We start from the raw sequence: 25419 nt of genomic DNA on the forward strand, positions 1-25419 counted from the left end.
TGCAAATTTAGAACATGAAAATAAGGGCAACCATTTATTTTGTTCATGAATGCATCTGTCATCTGGGTTAAGTTTAGTGAGTGTGTCTCTGTTCTATGGAGTGTCAGTTGAGTTGGCTCCAGTGGGGGCTAGAGGATCCACTTTAAAGAGAGCACACTCACATGGCTGGTAGCTAGTGCTGGCCTCCAGCTGGCTGCTGCACCAGGGCTGTGGGCTGGGGATCTTGGTTCTTCACCATGTGAGCTGCTTTTTTCATGGCTGCTTGGGCTTCCTCACAGTATGGTGGTCAAGTTCCAAGAGAGAAAGGAGGGAATGCATGGTGTCTTTATGACTTAGAATCACCACTCTTATGGTCACAGCATGCTTAGATCCAAGGGGAGGGAATAAAGGCCCCACTGCTTTCTGGAAGAAATACAAATTCACATGGCATGAAGGGCATATGACATGGAAGACACAATTTCTGCCATCTTTGAAAATACAATCTGCTACAAGTCAGTCTGCAGAGACCTTCTGTGGAGGTACAAGTGCAGCTGCTTCCCCAGTTTCTCTTCTCCCACTGGAAATGACTGGATCCCAGGATATCCAGGTCATTTCTCCTGCGCAAGCAATGCTCTCGGGCATGGGTCTTTGGTGAACAGTGATCACTTGAGTTGGATACATGTGTCACTCACATTAGACACACCATTTTCAGTCTGCTCACTCTCCTCTACTGCTCCTCAGACATCAACGAGTGCCTCTCCAGTGGCATCTGCCCAGAGCATGCGGAGTGTGTCAACTCCTTGGGAAGCTACGATTGCAGCTGCCAGAGTGGATTCCTCTCTCACAACTCCACCTGTGAAGGTATAGAGAACCTGTTGTACTCTAGACATCCTCCTCCCCACACCTCCATATTAAATCAGTCATCATATCTTGGGGAATTTACCTGTTAAATATGTCTTAAATCTCTCCACTCTTCCCTGTCCTCAGTCTGGGATTCCCTGCTATTTTACCGGCCGCCTCACTTGGGCTTTCCCTTCCTCCAGTCTTGTCCTTCGAATCCATTCTCTAAACTGTAGCCAGAATGCTCTCATGAGATGCAAGGGCTCTGTCTTCCTGAGTGTGGTGCAGTACTACTGTTCTCCATGCTCATGTGGAGGCAGGGTGACCCCATCAATCAAGGCATGGAGTGATCAAGCCCTTATCACATCCCCTTGGCTAGGACTGAGAGATATTTGAAGTCCTCTCTGATTTTTCTGATCCACTTGTAGCAGTTAGCTATAGCTGAGTAACAAATCACTCTGAAAGCCAGTGGCTAGAAATGAACACCATCTATTTAGCTTTCTATTCTGTGCATTGGAAGTTTAGGTTGGGCTCTGCTGGTCAGTTTCTTGGGTCTCTGTTGGGCTTCTTATGTATCTGTGGTCAGCTGAGGGCCAGTTTTGCTCATCTCAGCTGGGCTGCCACGCATGCCAGGGGGATGATCTGGGATGTTCCATCTTTCTTCTGCTTTGTCTCTCATTCTTGTTAAGCAAGTCTAGTGCTTGTTCATATGGAGGAAGCAAGGATCCCAAAGAATGAGCAGAAGCAAAGAACTTCTCTAGAAGCCTACATATGGAACTGGCACCAAATCACTTCTGCTGCACTCTTTTGGCCAGCGGAAGTCAAAGGCCAGCTAGATTCAAGGAGTGGGGACACAAGCTCCACATCTTAAAGAGAAGTGGCAATAAGTCACATTGCATGGCACCATCTGCACCCCATGGTGTAGCCATGGGGAGAGTAAAGAAGGACGGCCATGTCTATGGTCACTACACTTGGGAGCTATTTACCACTCTCCTCTTACATACATTGGGCCAGGATTTATTCTCACGGCCATGCCTAACTGCAAGGGAGAAGAGGGGGAAGGGGAGAACATGCACGGCAAGTGTGTTTTCAGACTCCTGTTCTCATTTCTTTATCCACTTTGACTTGGGTTTTCATTTCCACTGATCAGATGTGGATGAATGTGCTGATCCCGGAATTTGCCCAGAGCATGCGACTTGGCCACAACAGTCCTGGAAGCTACTCTTGTGTCTGCAACCTAGGGTTTGAATCTAGCAGTGGCAACAGGAACATCCAGGGCCCAGGAGAGACATGTGAAGGTAGGTGGGAGAGATCTGTTGGGGAACAAGATCCAAGTCCATTGGCCAAGACAGGCCCGGTAGGGAAAAGGTCTGAATGAGTCTGGGCTGAGCTCAAAGCTCTCCTCTGCTAAGCTGAAGCAAATAATCACTCCTTCCTTCCTTCCTCCATTCATTTACTCTAGAACTCATCAGGAAATATTTCATGAGCACCTTCTGTATGCTGGGCACTATTCTAGGGATGGTGGATACAGCAGTGACCAGCAGAGGCAAAATTATTTGCTCTCCTGGAACTCATCATCCAGCGTTGGGAGAGATAGATAGCAATAGAAATCATGAACATAGAGTGTGCCAGGAATAGTTTAAGGAGATAAAGAAGACAGGAAAGTGGACAGGGAGTGCTGAGGATGGGGGTCTACATCGAATAGGGTGGTAAGGAACGGCTATGCTGAGAAGTTGATATTTGAGGAAAAATGTGAGGGTGTGAGGGAGTGAGATATTGGGTATCTGGGGAAGGCTGTTCCAGGAGGAGGAAACAGCAGGTACGGAGGCCGGGAGTCAGAATCCCAGCCAAGGTGTTGTGCTTTTCCACTCAAGTGCTCGCTGTCTTCCCAACAACCTGATGGTATCAGTATATTTTATACCCATTTTACAGATGAGGAAACTGAACCTCCATTGTGCTGGAACAGCTCTCCCACAGTCACATAGATAGGAAGCAGGGGAGTCCGGATCTGAATGCTGCCAAGTGTGACTGTGCTCTAACCATGATGCTATTCTGCCTTCATGTGAGGCTGCCACCTCCAGCAACCCAGGGAGGGGGCTTGTCTAGGGCCGGCATCGACTTAACCCCCAAGTTCCCAGACTCTGACTCAAGACAGCCTGGGAAGCGGTCCTCTAACAAGTCCCGAACCAGACAGAGCCCGATTTTACATCCTGGGTGTGCCTTTCACAGGCTATGCAATAACCGTGAAGCCTCAGTTTCCTTATCTGGAAAACGGAAATAATGTTGGTGTGCACCTCACGGGGGCTGCCGGCAGCATTTTCTGAGCAGGTGCATGTAGGATCTCCCTCGGCACCTGTCACAAAAATCTCAACATGTCACCAGTTAATTTTTTATTTTAGTTAGCAAATATTTAGCTCAGACTTGCTATCCTCCGGGCTCTTTTCTGAGGCTTTCCCAGACATCACCTTATTTAATGCTCCAAACAACCCAGTGGGGCGAGTATTGTCTCTGTCCCCATCTGACAGATGATGGTGCTGAGATGCACAGAGGTGAATTATCTTGACCACACATTAGTCAGCTCTGGGCTGCCGGAACAAAATGCCGCCGATGGGGCAGTTTCAACAACTGAGTTTTATTTTCTCTCTCTTCTGGAGGCTGGAAGTCTGAGATCTTGGTAGGTCAGAGAGGGCTTTCTTCCTGGCTTCTGGATGACCGCCTTCATGCTGCATCCTCAGTGAGCTCTGGTGTCTCTTCCTCCTCTTTGAAGGGCATCGATCCCATCTTAAGATCTCCTCTTAACCTCATCATCTTGCAAAGGCCCCATGTCCAAACACCACAGAGTGTTAGGGCTTTAACATATGAATTCAGTGTGCAGGGTGGTGAAAAATTTGGTGGACAGCTCCCAGTAACACACAGACTATAGGGACAGAGCCAGGCTTTGAGCCCAGGCTCTCTGTGCCCTCCATCCCCCACTCAGACACTTCTTAATCACTGTTATTGATAACATGGTGATTCCTTGGAAAGGAATTGAGATTTATGAAAGAAAGAATGAGGCCAGTGAGTTCCAGGCTGAGGGAGCAGAGAATAAGCCTTCATGAACCTACAGGTAACCAGTGAATCCGAGTCAGGAATTATGAGGGGATTAGACAAGCAAGATAAGCTTGGTGAGGTTCGGTGAGACCAGACTCTTGGGGTCTCCTGTGTTCTGAGGAGGAGTTTGGATTTTTATTCCATGCCGCAGAGAGCCTCGTCAGGAGGCTGTGTGAGTCACAGACCTGCCTCTTTGCCCTTCCTTTCAGCAGAGTTTGGGAGGGTGTGAGCAGAGCCCAGGAGCTTCACTGGCTCGGGTCTGGGTGGGGTTGTGCTCTGCCAGGCCCTAGGCATCCTTCATTCTTTTGACTTAGACTGGTTTTCCGCCTAGATGTGGACGAATGCGCCAGGAACTCAACTCTTTGCGGCCTGGATTCCATCTGTATCAACACCCTGGGAAAATACAATTGCTCCTGTCTGCCTGGGTTCTTTTCACCTGCTGTTTGGACCCCTGAGAATGTGGAGGATTTCAGATGTGTAGGTAATGCTCCCAGGCATGCTGGGAAATCTTTCTGCTGATAGCGGATCACCTTGAAAAGTATGGCTTACAAACAAGGGTCTGTGCTTGCTCGTGATCCTGTGGACTGAAAAATGGTCTTTCTGCATCACTAGGATGGAGGCCAGGTCCAAAATGGACTCACTTACGTGGCTAATAGTTGGTGCTGGTGTCTGGCTGGGAGCTCAGCTGGGCCCCTGAGTTTCCCTCGTGGGCCCATCCTCGTGGATTCTTGGGCTTCCTCAGAGCATGGCAGCTGGTTTTCAAGAAGGGAAGCTGCAAGGGGAAGGAAGCAGAAACTGGGATCTTGTAAGACCTGGGCTTGGAAGTCCCAGAATGTTTCTCCTGCCACGTTCTCCTGGCCAACATCCCGTGGCCATGCTAGATGCCATTGAAGGGGAAAATAACTCCCCATCTCGCTGGGGGAACAAGACCTGCACACAGGAAATGGAGGCACTGATGGCGGCTGTCTTTGGAGGATCTGCTCTACGAAGGAACATGTCTTATGTTCTTTGAACTTCCCCCCCTTCCCAGGGCAATAATGTGCTTCTTTTCCTTAAAAATGTTCTTCTTTTCATTCACTCATCTTCAGCAGCTGCAGACATTGATAGAGGGAGAGCAACAGAGAGGCAAATCTGAGAGGGACCGTAGAGAGAAACTGGTACAGCATTCCAGGCTGCTAGGCGTCTTCTCTTGAAAGACCCCTTGACACTCAGACTATCACTGCTCCTAATTGCTTTACCTACTCAGTAGTTTTCATTTTGCATGAAGGAAGGGTTCCTCAGCCAAAACAGTTTTGAAAACCACACAGCTAGTCCAGCTCCATATGCAAAATGTAAATTTCACTTGTGCTATTTTTTTAAGGGCTATTTCTGATGATGACGACGATGATGATGATGTTCAGTTAGCCAACATATAGCACATCATTAGTTTTTGACGTAGTGTTCAATGATTGATTAGTTGCATATGGAGTTGCTGTGGGCACTGTTTCCTTTTTTAAAAAAGATTCTCTTCACTTGAGAGAAAGAGAGAGAGTACAAGTGGAGGGGAGAGGCAGAGGGAGAAGCAGGCTCCCTGCTAAGCCTGGAGCGAGATGTGGGGCTCGATCCCAAGACCCTGGGATCATGACCTGAGCCGAAGGCAGACACTTAACCAACTGAGCCACCCAGGGGCCCCCCATATGTGCTATTTCTGATGAGTGTTCACCTAGCAGACACTTAAATGTGTCTGTCAGTGGGGAGACCCCTATTAAAAGAAGGGCACTCTTTGGTTAGAGATATTTTCTGTGACATCAAGAGGAAAACCACTTCCCTGGACCTTCCACCTCTGGGTCGTTCTCCTGTCCTTTGAGATCTCCAAATGAGTCTACTCATATCATAAGGACTTCTCCCAATGCTCCATGGTAATGCCTGGTATAACACACCGTGTACTTGCACAGGCTACTAATGGATTTTGCGTATTTATTCCTCCTGTTTTGTGAATTGACAGAGGAATATGAAAACTGTTGTCCTTACCTTCCTCCTGCTTATTTATTCCCGGGACATTCTATTGCATATATCCCTATGGCTCAGAAACCTCCAGAGGGAGAGGTAACTCCACAGTGCCACAGTGACCTGGCGAGACACTATATGGTAGGCCAGGATACCTCAATTCTGGTGCTACTAACGTTTTGGGCTAGATAGTTCTTTGTGGTGGGAGGCGGTCTTGGGAAGTGCAGGATGTTTGGCAGTATCTGTGGCTTCTACCTACCACATCACCCCCTACCCAGTCACGACAACCAAAGATATCTCCAGACAATGCCCAATGTCCCCTAGCAGGGGTAGAGGGGACACACTGCCCTCAGCTGAGAATCACCAGCTTAACACTAACAGAAATTTCTTACTACCCAATATAGACATACCTGGCCAGTGGTCAGCTTTTCTCCACACCATTTCCTTGCATCTGTTGGTTCTCATATCACTTTTGGCTTTGGAATCTCTGTTTCAGCCAGTGGTGGGAAAGAGAGAAAGCACACATGCTTTTCAACCACCTTGGCCCGGAAGTGACAAATGTCCTATCTGCTCTTATTCTAAACATGAAAACTGATCACATGGCCCCACCTAGACACAGAGGGTTCTGGGAAATGTAGTGCTTGCTTGGGCTACCATTTTTTAGGGATAACTCTATGCATTGGAAGTATGGCTTTTGTAGGATCACTAGCCAACTCTGCCTCATGCCCATTCTCTATGCTATAGATGCTGATGAGTGCCTCCATATGTGCCCTTCCAACGCAACGTGCACCAACACGCCTGGGAGCTACTTTTGCACCTGCTCTCCTGGCTTTGCACCAAGTAATGGAAAGCTGAGCTTCACAGAACAAGGAATCCATTGTAGAGGTGAGAAGAGGATTTGCTGAACATCCCTGGAAAGAAGTATCTCCTGGTTCTTCTGGGTTGTTTGATATTCTCAAGTTCTTTGCAGATATTGATGAATGCTCCCAAGGTCCATCACCATGTGGCCCTAATTCTGTCTGCACCAATGCCTTGGGCTCCTACAGCTGTAGCTGCATTGGAGGCTTTCAACCCAATCCTGAAGGCTCCTTGAACTTCGGCTGCAGAAGTAATCATCTCTTTGTAGCTCTTGGCAATGGAATATGTCTTGGTTTGGCTGCAAAATCCTTAACCTACTCAAACTCTGGATCTTTCTCTTACCTTTACCTCATCTACAATTCTCTCTTTTCCAAGGTATTAATTCACTCATTGATTAATTTACTCATTCAATAAATTATTCTTGGAACATCTATTAGTCAAACAGCCCCTGCACTAGTCATTGATGATTCAGTCCTGGATGTGATGGACATGATATTTGCCTTCATGTAGTTTATAGTCTAGGGAAAGAAGTAGAGAGTTCACACATTATTATTTAATAAGAACAATGAGTGTGACTCCCCCAAAAATCATAGTATGATTCAGAATGAGTAATGAGATTTGATATACTCTGGGCAAGTAACATTTAAATTGAAGTTTGATGGAAGGGTAGGAATTATCTAGATGAAGAGTGGAGAGCTCAGTGTGACAGTTATGGCATGTGCAAAGGCCTTGAGGCTAACATAGAGTCAGGACCAGGGGAAATGGCATTAGGTGCACCTGAGGACATGGGCAGAGGTCAGATCCTGCAGGAACTGGTGAGCCACGTGAGGAATTTCGGAGATTTTTTTTTCCTCCTGAAAACAATAGGGAAGTGAATGGTTTAAATTTTTTGAAATTGTGCATGACTTGGTACATTAAAAATAGAGGCATCTTACCTGGAGGCAATGAAGTATAATAGTAAAAGGAATACATTCAAGGTCCTCGCCAACATGAAAGCTAGAATATCATCAGTGCCATTGTGTTTTCTACATGCTCCTTCCCCCATTAGAGCTCCCTTAGTCCTCCCAGAAGGGACTATTTGGAAATTTGTGTTTATAATTCCCCTACTTGAAAAAAAATGCCTCCCATGTATGCACTTCTCAACAATATGTCCCTTAGTTTTGTTTGCTTTGCAGTATTATAAAAAATGGCCTCATGCGCTGGGTGGTCTTTGCCAACCTGCTCTTTCCACTCAGTCTCCTGCTTTTCAGTGTCCCTTATGTTTCAATGTGTGGCTGTCATATAATCTGGTAATGGATGGATTTGAAGCAGAGGATCATTAAATCAGACTTGTCTTTTAATCATAGTGTGCTGTGGTTGAGTTTTAACTTGTTTGCTTTTGTTTTCTTCCTAGGGATCCCCTTCAAGTGTAAAGAAGATGTGATACCCAACAATGAACAAGTCCAGCTCTGCCAAGTGGGAGCAGCAGTGGAGCCTGAACATGTAAGTATTTTTAAGGTTCCTAGCTCTTGAGTTTCCTAAAAGAACTTCTAGAAGTTCCTAGAAGGTCCCTAGAAGCCACTCAGGTGGGATGTTGTTTCGCAGTTTTAACAAAGGCCAAAATAATGGTGACCTAAATTGTATAACCGTTTATTTCTTTCCTTGTAAACAATCTGAGTGTCAGCTGTGGAGAGTTGATGGGATGGCTCCTTAAATGCTCTGCCATCAGCAATACAAGCCTCCCACTCTGTGGCCCAAGATGGCTGCTCCAGCCCCTGCCATCACATCTGCATTCCAGCTGGTGGGCAGCGGGGAGGGCAAAGTGAAAGGTATAGTTCTTCTCTTTAACAGTATAACCCAGTATCACTTCTGTTTATATCTGGCTTCAAGGAAAGCTGAGAAGGGAGGACATTGGCCTATCTAAAACTTGGGGGTTCCTTCACTAAAAGAAGAAAGGATGTTGGAGTCTCATTACCAGTGAGGGTACTGGTGCTGTGTGGTTAGGATGTCGGGGGGTGATGCACAGCCCCTGGGCCAGGCAAAGAGGAATTTGGGTGTCCTGATTCTCCAACAAAGTTGTTCCAGAAACTCAAGCCTCCACAAGCATTTTAAGGAACTGATGTCACAATTTTCAAGACAAGCTTGTAAATTAGCTTGGGAATTCCCATGCACTCGGGACCATTGCTGTTGTTTTTTGAAAAGAGTGTGGTGAGATGCACCTAAAACGTCACCATTCTAACACTTTATTTTTTATTTAAAAAAAAATTATGTGTTCATCTAGCCAGCATAGAGTACATCATAAATTTTGTTGCAGTGCAATTAATATACTACAATGGTGTGCAATCATCACTTCTAGCCCTCAAACATTTTCATCCCCTCAAAGGAAACTGTATCCCTAACAACATTGTCCTCCAGTGCCCCCTGGAGGAACTGGCCCCTGGTAGACACTGATATGCTCTCTGTGTCCATCCGTTGTTCTATTCTGCATATTTCATACAAATGTAATCACACAGTACATGGTTTTTGGTGTGTGCATGGCTTCTCTCACTGAGTATGATGTTCCCAAGGCTCATCCACATTGTAGCAGGTGTCAATGCTTTATTCCTCTTTGTGGCTGAATCATAATCGATTTGGACCACTGGATTTTTTTTTTCCATACATTCCCCCATCTTTGACCCCCCCAAGTAGTTTTGCTGTTTCTTTGCATTTGTTTCTTTTATTCATTGAAGAGAAAGCTTCCGTGGCTCCAATTCTGCTCAAATGGTGAGTTTCTGTTTTCCTGAGAATTCTAGAGCCTCCTGACACCTTAGGAGTTTAGGACCATCCTTATGGTGGACTGGGTGGCCACTGGGTGCTTCGCATGCTGGGGCATCGACGGGTCAGTGCTCACTCGTGCTCTTCCTCTGGGGCCCAGGGTTCCTTCTGCACATTAATGAATGCCACCTTCAGTGTTCTGGACGATGCCTGTGAAAACAGGACAGCCGAGGTCTCTCTGAAGGTAACAAGAAAGTCTTCGTAATCAGGTTTGAGCTTCAGACATCATAGGGGACACATGGGGTACAGAAAGTCCTCTTTATAATTAATGGGCCAAGTTATCCTGTAATTTATTACAGTTATAAGGTTTTAAAATGTAGCATGCAATCAGGTTGCCCTTCTCTGTCCAGTTTTATGAATTTTATTACGTAAATGGATCTGTGTAATCACCACCACCATCAGAATATGGAGCAGTTCCTTTTCCTTCCCAAACTCTCCCTGGGGCTTCCCCTGCCCCCCCCCTTTTTTTTAGATTTTATTTTTATTTATTTGACACAGAGAGAGAGAGACAGCAAGAGAGGGAATGCACACAGGCGGAGTGGGAGAGGGAGAAGCAGGTTTCCTGCTGAGCAGGGAGCCCAATGCGGCTGGATCCTAGGACCCTGGGATCATGACCTGAGCAGGAGACAGACGCTTAGCGACTGAGTCACCCAGGCACCCCCAGGGGCTTCCCCTTGATTGTCAGATCCTTCCTCCACCACCAGCCCCAGTAAATCTCTGTCGTGAGAGTCTTGTCTTTTCAAGAATAGTATATAAATGGAATCATACGGGGTGTGGCCCCTTCCTCCCTCTTTCTTTCTTACTTTCTTTCTTTCTGTCTCTCTCCCTCCCTCTTTATTTATTTATTTATTTATTTGGGGAGGGAGAGAGACAGAGAGAGAGAGAGAGAGAGCATGAGCAGGGGAGAGAGCCAGAAGGAGAGGAAGAAGCAGAGGGACAGGGAGAAGCAGGCTCCCCACTGAGCAGGGAGGCCCCGGTGAGGCTTGATTCCAGGCCCCTGGATCATGACCTGAGCTGAAGGCAGGCGTCTCATTTTCCGAACCACCCAGGTGCCCCAGGATGTGGCTTCTATCACTCAGCATAATGCCTTTGAGGTTCATCAAGGTTTTGATCAATAGTTCCAATTCTTTTTTTTTTTTCTCCAATTCTTATTTTTGTATAACTGTTCGTGACATCATCTGTAGTCACAGCATTGTGTAACCACCACCTCCATCCCCCCAAAAGGAAACTTGTACCCCAAATCAGCTGGTCTTCATCCCTCCCTCCCCCAGCCCCTGGCAACCACCAGTCTGGTTCTGACTTCGTAGACGTACCTGTTCTGGGTATGTTGTAAAAAAGGAGTCCTACAAGATGTGGTCTTTTGTGTCTGGCTTCTTACTCTGAGTGTAACATTTTCAAGGTTCATACCCAGTGAAGCACACATGGGTGCTTCATTTCTTTTTATGGCCGAGTACTAGCCTGCTTTTTGGAGGTACCATGGTTTATCCATTCATCTGGGAAGGACATCTGAGCTGTTTCCACGAGACCAACATCTCCTCTTTCCCCTGACCCCACCTCAGCTTTGGGCAATAATCAGGAGAACTGCTGTAAACATTCACACACAGTTTGTATGTCTGTGTGTCTGTCCGGTGGAGGCAGTGTGTGTCCCTGATTTTTCATTTCTCCGGGGTAAATACCTAGAGATGGGATTACTTGGCCATTACAATGGTAGGTTTTAAAACCTAGTTTTTTTTAAGACTTCAGGTTGGACTCAAAGCTGTTGTTAGTTTATCAATAAATTTGGTTGGTTTTGTACCAAAATCAGAATAATACTTGCATTTGTAATTTGATTTTAAATTTTAAATAATAATAAATTATTTAAATTAATTAATAATAAATTATTGATTTATTGGTAAAACATATTTATTCATCACGTGTACATTCATTCATAGGGTTTTCAGATTAAATTTCCATAGATGAATCATTTTTTACAAATTTATTTAGGTTCCCTCCATTTTATTTATTTTTTAAAGATCTTATTTATTTATTTGACAGAGAGAGATCACAAGAAGGCAGAGAGGCAGGCAGAGGGAGGGGGGAAGCAGGCTCCCTGCTGAGCAGAGAGCCCAATGTGGGGCTCAATCCTAGGACCCTGGGATCATGACCTGAGCTGAAGGCAGAGGCTTTAACCCACTGAGCCACCCAGGTGTCCCTGTTCCCTTCATTTTATACTATGCTTACGAATATTCTTATTTCCCTCCAAATTTCAAATGCCTAATGAGAAAGATTTACTAACTTAAAAGGCAAAGTTATATGCTTTCAAAGGATTCATATATCCAATGTATCAAATACATAAATACATAAATCAAATGTATAAATGTACTAATTCAGATTTTTTTAAATGTTCAGAACCATTTATCAACAGCTGTGTTCTCTTACAGTGTTCATACTGAATACACATTTATCACACATCTAATCGCTTTGGGCAGTGAAATCATGTGGTTAATCAGTTAGCTTCTCTAACATGTTGAATTGTTCCAAACCCTTTCAAAACCGTTTCCCAGGGGCACCTGGGTGGCTCAGTGGATTAAGCCTCTGTCTTCAGCTCAGGTCATGATCTCAGGGTCCTGGGATTGAGTCCCCCATTGGACTCTCTGCTTGGCAGGGAGCCTGCTTCCTTCTCTCTGTCTCTCTGCCTGCCTCTCTGCCTGCTTGTGATCTTTGTCTGTCAAATAAATAAATAAAATCTTAAAAAAAAAAGTTTTCCAGATTATGCCAAAGATCACAAAACTTTCTAAAGTGAACACAAGAGTGTTAACCCCGTGGAGTCTAAGTTTGCCTACCGATTTTTTTTTTTACCTCCCCAAGGAAATAAAACAGTGTTCCCAGCTAAGAATAGATCTCACATTTCAAAGGGAGTTTAATGAGGTTTCCTCAGCCACAGAATTGAGGACCACATTTTTTTTTTAATGGATTCAAAGCCCACAAGAACTTTTTATTTATAAGATTTTTAAAAATATTTTATTAACATATAATGTATTATTAGCCCCAGGGGTACAGGTCTGTGAATCGCCAGGTTTACACACTTCACAGCGCTCACGATAGCACATACCCTCCCCAAGGTCCACTGAGGATCACATTTTTGCAGGATGATTCTACCTGAGATTTTTCTCTGCGTTGGTGGGGAGGATCCTTACACTCATGCCTTGCAACTGGGATACGGTTACAGAACTCAGTGCATCCTGTTTCTCCAGAAGGAACAACTCTCAAGTTGTACCATCATCCAGTTTTTACTGAAATTCTTTTCATGTCTTTAAAAAAGATTTATTTATTAATTTTAGAGATTGTGAGAGAGAGAGAGGGAGAAAGAGCAGGGGGATGGTCAGGGGAGACAGACAGAGAGAATCTCAAGCAGACTCCCTACTGAGTGTGGATTCCAATGCAGGGGTGGACCCCAAGACCCTGAGATTGTGACCTGAGCTGATATCAAGAGTTGGATCCTTAACTGACAGAGCCACCCAGATGCCTCTCTTTTCATGTTTTTATTGTCCAGTTTGGATAGATAGAAATTGGTATTCCTACCAGGATTTCAGTTAATTTTCTTCCCATCTGTCTGGAGTCAATTAATTTCTTCTTTGTATATATTAAGTCATGAGTCTTTTTCATATTTTTGTTTTGTTGGGGCCAGAGTCACATTGTAGAAGTCCACTTACTGACAATCAGTAAACGGAATAGTATCAACATTAATATTAATATTAATATTGTTATTGCTATTCCTTCCTTTATTCCTCCATAGACATAATCAATGGAGGAATATTGATCATAGACATAATCGATGGAGGACCATCCAGTGGTTAACATTTGGATGTGTATCTTTCCATATCCTTCCACTCTGTGAATGTCTCACACACACACACACACACACACACACACACACACACTGAAGCCATTCAGTGAACACCTACTAGAAGGATTCAGCCTCTGATACCAGCCTGCCAAGGTTCAAGTCTTAGTTCTGCCACCTAGATATGTGTCCTGTCTCCCCATCCAAAAATGGACACAATAGTCTCTACTTCACAGATATCTTCCTAATATTAACATGTGTAAGACACAATACCTGACTTATAGTATTGATTACTTTTTATGTCTATGAGCCAGAAACAATAATATCATAAGTACAACCATTTTAATGAAAGTACTTTTTTTCTCAGTGAAATGAGATACTATATACATTATATATATAATTTTTATGTATATATGTATATATATACAATGTATTTCAGTGTATGTATATATATACAATGTATTTCAGTATATATATATATATATACACACACACATACACATTGTATATATACAATGTGTATATGTGTATATATACAATGTGTATATATACAATGTGTGTGTATATGTGTGTATACACACACACACAATTTTTAAGCATTTCTGGAATTTCCAGGAGGAAATTCTGGGAATTTCCCAGGATTTCCCAGGAAATCGCTGGGTCAGCGCTATGTGCATGTGATGTTATTCCAGGTGCTCATTTAAAGGCCACGCCAGGACACCCAGGTGGCTCAGTCGGTTGAGCATCTGCCTTCAGCTCAGGTCATGATCCTGGAGTCCTGGGATCAAGTCCCATGCTGGGCTCCCTGCTCAGTGGAGAGCCTTTTTCTCCCTCATTTCCTGCTGCTCCCCCTGCTTGTGTTCCCTCTCTAGCTGTCTCTCTCCCTGTCAAATAAATAAATAAAATCTTAAAAAAAAAAACATAAAGGCTACACCACTTTGCATCCCAAGGAGGCCTTTGGGATCAGGAAAAAGAAGCTGAGTAGATGCCTTTTTAATTCTTCATTGGTCTAGACTGTCACACACTCCCTTGAGGAGAGAGAGAAGGGAAAGAGAGAGGCCAGAGAGAGAGGGAAAGAGGGAGAGGGCGGAAGAGAGAAAGGCAGGACAGAGCGGAAGGGAGAGAGAGGGCGGGGGAGGGAGAGGGAACAGCCGCTGTTCCAGGGGTCTGGGAAGAGGGACAGCGCGCACAGCATGCAAACACCTTTCCTTGCAGAATACAGCTGAGAGCCTTTCCTCTGTGCTCAAGCAAACGTCCACATGGTCCAACTTCACCAAAGAAGAGACCTCTGCTCTGGCCACTGTGGTCCTGGAGAGTGTGAAAAGCAGCACGCTGGCAGCTTTCCTGAACCCCTCGGCCAATGTCGGTCAGACTGTTCAGGCTGAACACTTAGGTAACAGGGCAAGGTTACACCCGGGCGCTGGCTTGGAGCGGGGGGGGGGGGGGGGGGGGGGGGGGGGGGGGGGGGGGGGGGGGGGGGGGGGGGGGCCCTGGGCGATGCGATTCTCCACCACTTTCCCATATCCCATTTCCCCAGTGGTTTCAAACCTCTGAAGTCACAGAAGAGCCAGTCCAAGGATATGAACATCTCCCATTTATGGAATGGCTGACATTGAGTTGAGAGTGTTGCCAGAGAGGGTTTGGAGTGTATTCTCTGTTCGACAACCGTCTGAGTCCCACAGTAAATGCAGCCAGTATATGAGATGGGGTAAGTGCTATAAAGAAAAACACAGCCGGGCTAAGTTGGCTCGAGCGAGTCAGGCATGGGAGGGACCTTGCTAGCTTACAGGGGGAGGGAACCATGTTCCTATTTGGTGAGTTCAAGGAACAGTGGAGAGGCCAGCGTGGCCAAAGTGAAGTAGAGAATCACAGAGCCTGCAGAAGGGGTCAGAAACGGAGGGGAGAGGTGGATTTCGCAGACAAATGTAGGGACTCAGGATATCCTCTGAAGGAAGATTGGGGGCAGGGCATAGAATTGGAGAGTCTGAAAACAGGCATGGCATGATCTGGCTTATATTTTAAAAGGACACCTCCGGTTTCCTCACCTGTTTTGTTTTCATGAAGACCCCGTAGTTATGGTCGTGCCACAGGTGAGAGAGCTGCGGCTCAGAGGGTAATTTAAGTCACTGTTCCGTGTGGCGCAGCTGGTGAGTGGCAGAGCCCTGGTCCAGTCTGCTGGGTTTGCCCCAGCCCCTTCCTCTTCCCTTTGGTTTCAGAAAACTTGTCTACATGCAGAGTAGCTAGAAGGTCATGACCGTTGCTTGCCATCACTGTTGACTTCAACCCCATCTTTCCCTGATGCGCCCCCCCCCCGGAGTGAGATCTCGCTCCCACAGCTCCCGCTGGGATTCTTAGTTGTCTGGGGCTCCTATTCTCCTGTCACTCCTCGGGGGCGCAAGACCGTCCCAGTGATGAACCGGCCTCTTTCTTCGTTATTTGCAATGAGGTATACATAACTTTTTTGGACAGAAATCAAATCCAGGACTCCCTATTCTGAGTGATCTCAGGCAAAGTCTCCCTATCTCCTTTTATCTCCTTTTAAAGATTTTTACTTACTTATTTGTCAGAGAGAGAGGTTGGGGGGAGAGAGAGGGAGCCCACGCGCAAGCAGAGGGGACAGCAGGCCGAGGGAGAAGCAGGCTCCCCACTGAGCAGGGAGCCCAATGCTGGGTTTGATCCCAGGATGCTGGGACCGTGACCTGCGCTGAAGGCAGACGCTTCACCGCAATTTCCTTTCACTTTACGTTCCTTTCACTTCAATTTCCTTTTAGAAATTGAAAGCAAAATTATCAAGGAAGGATGCACTGAAGAGAACATGACTTTTCACTTGAAAGCCAAAGGGGACGAGGTGGAGATTGCACGTTCCATCATCGAAGAGACTGACTCCGCAGGTACTGACTTGGACCGCGAATCAAGGCGGGTGGGTGTGGTGTAGTCAGTCGGCACATCCGTCAGCCAACGGGCAGGTGCCCAGACTGGTGAAGGGCTCAGTGAGGTGAGGGCCCTGTCCTCCAGGAGTTTTCCATCAGCTGGGGAAGTCAGATGTTAAATAAATAGATCCCCTCACAATAATGGGGCACCAAGACCTTCACTGTCCAGTTAAGCAGCCCCTTTTGTCAGCCAGCACTTGAAATGTGGCCAGGCTGTGAGCGTAAAACTGCACACCAGATTCCAAAGGCTTGCTACAAAACAAAACGAAGGATAGAAAAATCTCATTCGTATTTTTTATATTGCTTATATGTTGAAATGATCATTGTTTGCATGTATTGAGTTACTATATTGTTAAAATTAATTTTTACTTGTATCTGGCTTTTCTAAAAATTGTAGCTACTAGAAAACTTTAAATTACCTGGGCGATTCATGTTGTATAGCTGGCGGACAGTGCCGGTCTGTGTCAGGGATTGGCAAACTTGTCCTGTAGAGGGTGGGTTGGTAGATTTTTTTAGGCATTGAGGGCAATACAGTCCCTCACGGTGCAAAGGTGTTCATGCATGGATGGGCGTGGCCATGTTGTAGCCGCATTTTTACTTACACAAGAGAGACAATGGCCAGATTAGCCTGTGGACTCCTGTTGGCCACTCCCTTACCCATCTGCAGTCTGGAGGGCTCAGGGAGCAGGCCTGGGACATCCCTGAAGACCACCAGTGTTGAAAGGGGAAGCCTACCTAAGAGAGGGAGCCAGAATAACCATAAAAGTAGGAGGCAAACTTGTTTCCACAGCTCAGTTTGACTGTCTCTTAAAAAATACAAATTTAAATTTATTTTTAAATGTAGCCAACATTTCTCCAGGTGGGAGCAGCTCGGGATTTTTTTTTTTTAATGGTTCCCATGAGGGTCACCAATCTTGAAGTCCACTGGTTGTACTGGGGTTGCCATCCTCAGAGAGGGCAAGTGGGGTACAGAGTGCGTGGGATATTAAAGTGTGTGTGTGTGTGTGTGTGTGTGTGTGTGTTGCATCATCTATAATCACTACTGAGCAAATGATTTTTTTTTTTTTTTGCCTTTGTGGGAATCACAGGGCCCACTGGGGTGGCTTTTGTCTCCTTTTTGGGCATGGAGTCTTTTTTAGACGAGAGCTTCTTCCGAGACCCTCAGACCCCTTTGGCCAACTTCCAGAGCAAGTTGAAGATGAAGATGAATTTTCGCATTGTACAGGGAGCGCATCATGACTGGGGAGAAGAAAGATGGCTTCTCTGACCCAGTCATTTACATGCTGGAGAACACTGAGGTTTGTGAAGAGGTTCCTGCTGAACCCCCATCTACCTATGGAGAATGTCCCATCCCCCAGTGGGCTCAACTTTCTTTTCTGATAGGGACCCATGAAGGCGGCAAGCTCCTACAGTTTCTTGCAACTCAAGCTGACCCCCCAAACCTACCTCCCGAGGAGAGGGCTTCCTTATTTCTATGTGTGATTCTTCCATCCATCATTGTGCAAGATTGGGCTCAGATTAAGTGATGTTCACGCAGGAACATTTAGAGGAACGTTATTCACATGAGCTATGACCCAGTCAGCGCGAGAAGCAGAGCTGATATCTGAGAACTTTCCCTCCCTCCTTGCACACAGAGATAACCTGTTTCCCTCCCAAACACACACCTGCATCTTCTTGCCCCAAATGACTCTTGAATCCTTTTGAAAGAGCATCTCAGGTGACCAGAGCCTTTCCATTTTCAGCCGAAGCAGGAATTTGAGAGCCCTATCTGTGTTTCCTGGGACACCAACTTGGAGGGTGGTAGGTGGATGTCCTCTGGCTGTGTGGTCCTTGAAGCTTCCAAGACACATACTGTCTGCAGCTGTAATCGAATGATGAACCTGGCCATCATCATGGCTTCTGGGGAGCTCACGGTCAGTACTGATTCTCTGTGTTCTGGCTCCCCAAACCCAAGGGGAAAATATTGAGTAAATATCCATTGTGCATCTCTCATGGCTTTGGATGTTGTGGGAGTCATGGGTGGCAGATGGGGTGTGCAATAGCTCTGCCCTTGGAGAATTCAGGGCCTGGCTGGGAAGCTGTGACATGCACTTATAAAATGAGAAGTAATCCTAAGCAGATGCTGGGACAATTATAATCACAGATCCCATTTACAGAGCGCCTACTGTGTTGGACCCTTTATTTTAAGTTAAGTGTTTTCAAGTCCTTTTACAGGTTGGGGGTTGAGGCTCCATAGCCCCCCTGCTTAGGAAACTCGAGACAAGCCTCGAACCCAGCATAGTCTAGCCCCAGAGGTCTCTTTCCACAAAACCATGTATATGGTACAAGAAGTAGTGCTATGGGAATTCAGAAGTGTGTTGGTGAGAGCCAGCAAGTAGTCAGGGAGGGAATGGGATGTGAAGTGAGCCTTGGTGAGTGGGTAGATTCAGTGGAGAGGAAAGACATAGAGAACATGCAGTGCATTTCCTGCACAGCTGTGAGCATTTCAAGTATTTTCATTGAATCCTCCTGCAACAACCCTAAAGGGTTACTGTTTGTATCCTTTTTTAACAGATGAAGAAACAGAGGCACGGAGCGTTAAGTGTCTTGCCCAAGCTCATAAAACTAGGAACTGGCAGAACTGTAGTCTGTTCTCTTAGCCACCACATCACAAAACCATAGAGAGTAGCTGGTGAGATATTGCCTTGTCACAGAAGGAACTCAAAAATTCAAGATTAATTGTGAATAGGGGAAGGACTCCGCTTGCCATTTCCACTCCCAGAAGTTGGGGCATCTCCGAACGCCTGTGTAGCATCTTGGATCAGGGCAGGAAACAGTAACCACTCTAGGTATTTCAAGCAGGGAATGGGATGCTCACAAAATCATGAGAAGGGATGGAGGAATTGAAGTCAGGGCCTGCCAGTTGGGGGTTGGCTTCAAGATCACCCTTCTGCAGCTGCAATCCAGGGGTCAGAAATTGCTCCTGTCAGATCACTCCATATCCGTGCAATCAAAGAAGGGACAGTGGAATGTGGAACCCAGCCATAACTTCTCCCTGCAGAAAGAAAGCTGGTATCTGCCTCCATTCTGCCTTCCAGAACTTCTGTGCATACCTCTCATTGGAGAACCTAAATGACATCCAGGACCCTAGCCCCAGAAGATTCTGAGAAATGTAGTTTATAGGCATCCTGCTCTCCTACGACATGAGGTGGGGCACAGGACAGGGGAGGGGGAGGCAAGGGGATGGGTGCTGATGGATTTCAAAGCTTGATGATAGACAATATCTGCTTCACTCTGAGTGTCAAAGGGAGAAAAGTTCCCTGAGCCCTTTCTGCCCCAGTCAGGAGTCTGGATAATTCTTTTTTTTCTGCCTGGAGGAATGTCAGTCCCTCTCTGAGTACTGTATCTCCTTCCTGACAGATGGAGTTCTCCTTGTACCTCATTAGCCATGTGGGGATAATCATCTCCCTGGCGTGTCTCGTCTTGGCCATCGCCACCTTCCTACTGTGCCGTGCCATTCGCAACCACAACACCTACCTCCACCTGCACCTCTGCATCTGCCTCTTCTTGGCCAGGACTCTCTTCATCACCGGTGTAGACAAGACTGACAACCAGGTCTCACATCCCTTAGACTGTGTCCTCACTCAGCCTCACCATGTCCAGATCTGCCCCTGCTCATCCACCCAACAACCTCTATGCTAGTTCCCACCTCAGGGCCTTTGTATGTGCTATGCCCTCCTTTGATGATACTTGTTCCCAGCTCTTCACCTGGTGGACTCCTTCTTGTGATAAGTTTCAGTTTAAAATCATTTCCCTGGTCATCTTATATACTGTGGTGGTCCCCCCATTACCGTTTAAACCATCGGTTCTTATTTTTGAGGATTCCGCCCCCTAGAGGACACTCAGTGATATCTAGAAACAGTATTGGTAGGGGAGTTGCTGGCACCCAATGGAGACTAAGTATGCTGCCAAGCACCTTACAAGACACAGAACAGTTCCCAAGACAGAAAATAACCTGACAATAATGTTACAAATATCAATAATGTTACAGCTGAGAAACTCTATCCCTTATCAGTCTATTTTGCTTTCTTTCTGAGCATTTATTTGAAAGCATTATGATTATTAGTTGTTTTACTTGTTGTGCATCTACACCCCTGAAGTAGACTATGAGCAAGAACTTTGGCCAATCTACTCCCTATAACTATAACAGGAACATGGTAAGCTCTCAGGATTTTTACAGAAGGAGCACTAGTGACATTTTTCCTGAAGTGATCTTTCTTTATGTGGAATCAACTCTCATTGTGGAATGTTTAGCTTCCCAGACCTCAATGCTAGTAGTACATGTCACTCCCACCATTTGACCAGGAGTGAGCAAATGCTTTCTGCAAAGAGGCAGATATAAATATTTTTGGCTTTGCAGATCCTAGGGTCTCTGTTGTAACCACTTAACTTTGCTGTTTTAGTGAAAACGGCCATAGAAAATATAGAAATAGATGTGACCATGTGCCCACGAGATGTTAGACAGCCAGTCCAATGGCTATGCTTTCCTCACCCCCACACTCAATATCTTCATACATCCTCTGAGGTAGGGTGATCAACTATCCCTTCTTCTCAAAACTCTCCCAGTTTTAACACTGAAAGTCGCATGTCCTGGGAAAAACTAGTCCCAGGCAAACCAGGACAATGGGTCCCCCAACCAAAGGGATGATAGCACCTGCAGGGAAGAATATCTCTATAAAGGTTTGTGAAGAATGGGCTGTGATTGGGGAACTCCAATCAAAGTGTACCCCCACTGTTGTCTGGATCTGCTTCTTGGGTGGTGGGGGGAGGGTGAAATGATCCTGAATGTGCATGCTTCTCCTCTCCAGATGGGCTGTGCCATCATTGCAGGCTTCCTGCACTACCTTTTCCTGGCCTGCTTCTTCTGGATGCTGGTGGAGGCTGTGATGCTCTTCCTTATGGTCAGGAACCTGAAAGTGGTGAATTACTTCAGCTCTCGTAACATCAAGATATGGTACCTCTGTGCCTTTGGCTATGGGCTCCCAGTGGTGGTGGTGGCTGTCTCTGCCAGTGTGCAACCACAAGGTTATGGGATGCATAATCGGTAAGTGATCTCCTTCTCTCTCCCTGAGGAGCCTACTGCTAGGGTTCATGGTGATATTTACAGGAACACCAAGAAGAGCTATAACAGTCGTGGTAGTTGAGTCTACCATTTATTGAGCTCTTTATGTTTTGTCAGTCTCAGGCCTGCCATGTACAGTAGCACAGGTTATACACTACACAAATCTAGGAGTCCTATTTGCATTATAATAAAGATAAATGGTGGTGGTATAAACAATGAACTTGGTTGTAAATTTTAAAATCACGGTTTCTGGAGCCAGCCTGCTTGGGTTTGAATCCTTGCTCTACCACCTTTTAGCTGTGCTACCTTGGGAAAGTCATTTAACCTCTTTCATACCATTTCCATTTCCTCATCCGTACAATAGGGGCTGACAGCAAAGCCTACATCATAGTGTTGTGAAGGTTAAATGAGATGTTATCTGAAAAACATTTAGAACAGTGTCTGGCATAGTGTAAAGCATTATACATGCCATCATCATCATCATCATCATCATCATCATCACAATGGTTTGTTTTAAAGCAGGGTTTGTTTATCACATGGTTCATATGAAAGGATTTTAGGTAGTGTGTTGGTGAGTATCATTTATTTATTTTTAAGACATTTGTTTATTTTTTATTATGTTTTGTTAGTCACCAAACAGTAACACATTAGTTTTTGATGTCATGTTCCATGATTCATTGTTTGCATACAACATCCACCCAGTGCTCCATGTAATACATACCCTCCTTAATACACATCAACCCCCAAGATGGCTTGCCCATCTCCCCCAACCCCTTTCCCTCTAAAACCCTATTTGTTTCCCGTAGTCCATGGTCTTTCATGGTTCTTCTCCCCATCTGATTCCCTCCCCCCTTTATTTTGGTGAGGGAACTGAATATCCAGGTTTTCCCCTTGCCTACTACTGATGGTTTATATTTCAGGTGAGGTCATGAGATAAGATGGGATGGAAAGGAATCCATAGTTAGTGGGGACTCATCAAACCTAAATCCTGCAAGCTTTACAAATATGTATTACCTCTGTACTTCTCAACCGAAATCTTATGTGCGAGGACTGAGTCTCCATTGTGTACAGTGTGAAGAGTGTCCCCTGGATTTTTGCAGTGTACAACCTGTGCACATGGTGGTACCTAAAGTAACAGCTTAATGAATGGTAGTAGCTTCAGAGGAAATGACGCTCAGCACAGTTAGCTAGGAAGCTAGGAAGTGTCCAAACTGAATTTGGATTTGACTTAGGAGATGGAAGTGACAATGTAAGGCCACCACGATGAAGTGTCCGATGTTGGTGTGGGTAATAGAAGCACTGACAGACCAGAGAAGGATGATAATACACGGGAGTTGGAAAGTTCATGGAAGGCTTCCTGAAGGAGGTGGTATTTGAATGAGTCTTGAAAGCTCCACTGAAATGTACACAGGCAAAGAGGAAAGGGGGTGCAACAGAGATGAAGGCAATAGCTTCCCAAGGGAGAGCTCAAGGTGGGTTTGGAGAATGGATGGATTGGGCTGAGAGAAGGGGAAACTGGGGGAGGGGCATGGAATTTGGAAAATACCTTCCAGGTGGTAAGAACCACAGAAAGTTTTGGAAGAGAGGAGTACTGACAAGGATTTGAGGTGACCTTCAGAAGAAGCACTAGGCATGGGGAAGAGAAGGAGAAACACGGTGCATTTCTGAGCAGGTGTGGTTGCAGGTAATGGCTCCAGCCCAGTGGGCACCTCTGGGAAACTATGTAGGGCATGCACCTCTGATATCTCACCCAGGGGGCATACTTGTTGACCAGCTCCCTCCCAGCAGCCATTGGTTGAGGGCTGCTCCCAGACAGCTAATTCTCAGAGCTTTCAATCTGATGCCTCCAGCCAGAGATGCAGAAACTGATAAGGAAGTTGGCTGGTATTTACTGAAGTAAATTTACTGAAAGAACAGGGACAGCATCTTCTGTGCATTTTACACCTTTTTATTACTACTACTTGGAGACTCATGTTCCAGGGAGAGAATGCCTGGTTGGCCAAACTTGATTATTTTCCTTCTCTTGTGCAGAGGGAGGGCACACTTTTGCTAAAGGAATATTGGGGTGCTGTTCCTGAACATGGTGGAATGGTTGTGAAATGGTGAAAACAACAAATTACCAGAGACATGCTGGAAAGAGGCAATGAATTCTCTCTTCCTTCTCTCTCTCCATTCCCCGCCCCCCGACCTTCCCTCCATTAATTTTAAGAAATAATCATAGAATGTCTCATCCATGCCAGGACTTACACTGAGGGCTGGGTGTTCAGAGATGAACAAAAGTCCAAAGTCCAGGGGCTCCTGGGTGGCTCAGTGGGTTAAGACTCTGCCTTCGGCTTAGGGTCCTGGGATGGAGCCCTGCATTGGGTTCTCTGCTCAACAGGGAGCCTGCTTCCCCCTCTCTCTCTGCCAGCCTACTTGTGATCTCTCTCTCTCTCTCTCTCTCCCCTCTCTCTCTGTGTCAAATAAATAAATAAAATCTTTAAAAAAGAAAAGAAAGAAACCAGCAAGCCCTGCCAGAGATGAACCAGGAATAGTGATGGTCAGAAGTGGCTTTTCAAAGGAGATGACATCTGAGCTGAGATTTGAAGGAGCAGGTGTACCAGTGAAGAGGTCTGAATAGGGGGGAAGAGGTTACACAAAGATTATGAATTGAAGATGAGCTCTACTCATGGCACCTAGTGAATACTTCAGGAATATTTACCCAGGAGGAAAGTCTGAAAGAAGACTTGCTGTGTCCCAAAGAAAACTGAACTGTAACCTGCCACGTCATGAGAATTTTCATCTCAGGGCCATACTCTCCTCCATTAGTGCATTTGCTGGGGTAGGAGTAACTGTAGGGTCAAGACTGAGACAAGCACTGACTGCTCTTTCTTTCCATAGCTGCTGGCTGAATACAGACCGAGGGTTCATCTGGAGTTTCCTGGGGCCAGTCTGTGCCATCATCATGGTAAGAAAATTGCTCGACACCGTATGTTTTGGTGCAGGAATAAGGAGACCCAGAGATCAGGGAGTGCCAGTGGAATTTGCATAACTGAGATCACTTATTTTTCTCAAACATTCTCCCTTCTGATCCCTGGTTCTTGAGATTTCCAAATTAGAGTGTAATTTCTTTGACTTGCGAATTTTTTTTTTCTCTGCCAACATGCAAATCCCCTGGAGGGGATAGATCCCTAGATAATCTTATCTGTGACAATGAGTCTGTTGATGCCTTCTGCGGTTAGACATTGAATGAGAAAAAAAAAAAAACGGGAGAAAGAAATTAAGAGTATTTGATGGTCAGGGAGGAGAAGAAAACTGAGGGTTGAAAGCAAAGGAAAGCCTAGAGTTGTTTTTTCCCCCCAGCTTTATTGTGGTGTAACTGACAAATAAAAATTGCATATATTTAAGATGTGAAACTTGATGTTTTGACTTATATATACATACATCATGAAATAATCACAATCAAGCTAATGAACATATCTATCACCTCACATAGTTACTGTTTTTCCTTCCCTTTTTTTTGTGGTGAGATCGCTTAAGATCTGTCCTTTTTTCATTTTTCTTTTTCTTTATTATTATTATTATTTTATTTTATTTTTATTATGTTATGTTAGTCATCATACAATATGTCATTAGTTTTTGATATAGTATTCCAAGATTTATTGTTTATGTATAACACCCAGTGCTCCATGCAATGCGTGACCTCCTTAACACCCATCATGAAGCCAACCCACCCTCCACCCCCGCCCTTCTAAAACCTTCAGTTTGTTTTTCAGAGTCCACAGTCTCTCATGGCTCGTCTTCCCCTCTGATTTCCCCCACTTCATTTTTCCCTTCCTTCTCCTAATGCCCTCTATGTTATTCCTTACGTTCCATAAGTAAGTGAAACCATATGATAATTGACTTTCTCTGCTTGACTTATTTCACTCAGCATAATCTCCTCCAGTCCCATTCATGTTGATACAAAAGTTGGGTATTCATCCTTTATTATGGCTCAGTTATATTCCATTGTGTATATGGACCATATCTTTATACATTCA

General features: G+C 45.4%; 1 protein-coding gene across 1 annotated transcript in view; it reads left to right on the forward strand.

Moving 5' to 3' along the window:
• ADGRE1 (adhesion G protein-coupled receptor E1) overlaps positions 1–25419 on the forward strand; it is a 68192-nt gene that overhangs the window by 35111 nt on the left and 7662 nt on the right. Inside the window, 15 exon segments of the mRNA XM_032303254.1 lie at positions 493–604; positions 1970–2117; positions 4241–4390; positions 6640–6780; positions 6866–7003; positions 8147–8235; positions 9647–9730; positions 14585–14762; positions 16141–16260; positions 17388–17527; positions 17529–17597; positions 18042–18212; positions 19699–19893; positions 21147–21382; positions 24281–24347. Coding sequence (XP_032159145.1) covers positions 493–604; positions 1970–2117; positions 4241–4390; positions 6640–6780; positions 6866–7003; positions 8147–8235; positions 9647–9730; positions 14585–14762; positions 16141–16260; positions 17388–17527; positions 17529–17597; positions 18042–18212; positions 19699–19893; positions 21147–21382; positions 24281–24347 — 2038 coding nt within the window.

This window comes from Mustela erminea, chromosome 1 (assembly GCF_009829155.1).
Source record: "Mustela erminea isolate mMusErm1 chromosome 1, mMusErm1.Pri, whole genome shotgun sequence".
Taxonomy (NCBI): Eukaryota; Metazoa; Chordata; class Mammalia; order Carnivora; family Mustelidae; genus Mustela; species Mustela erminea.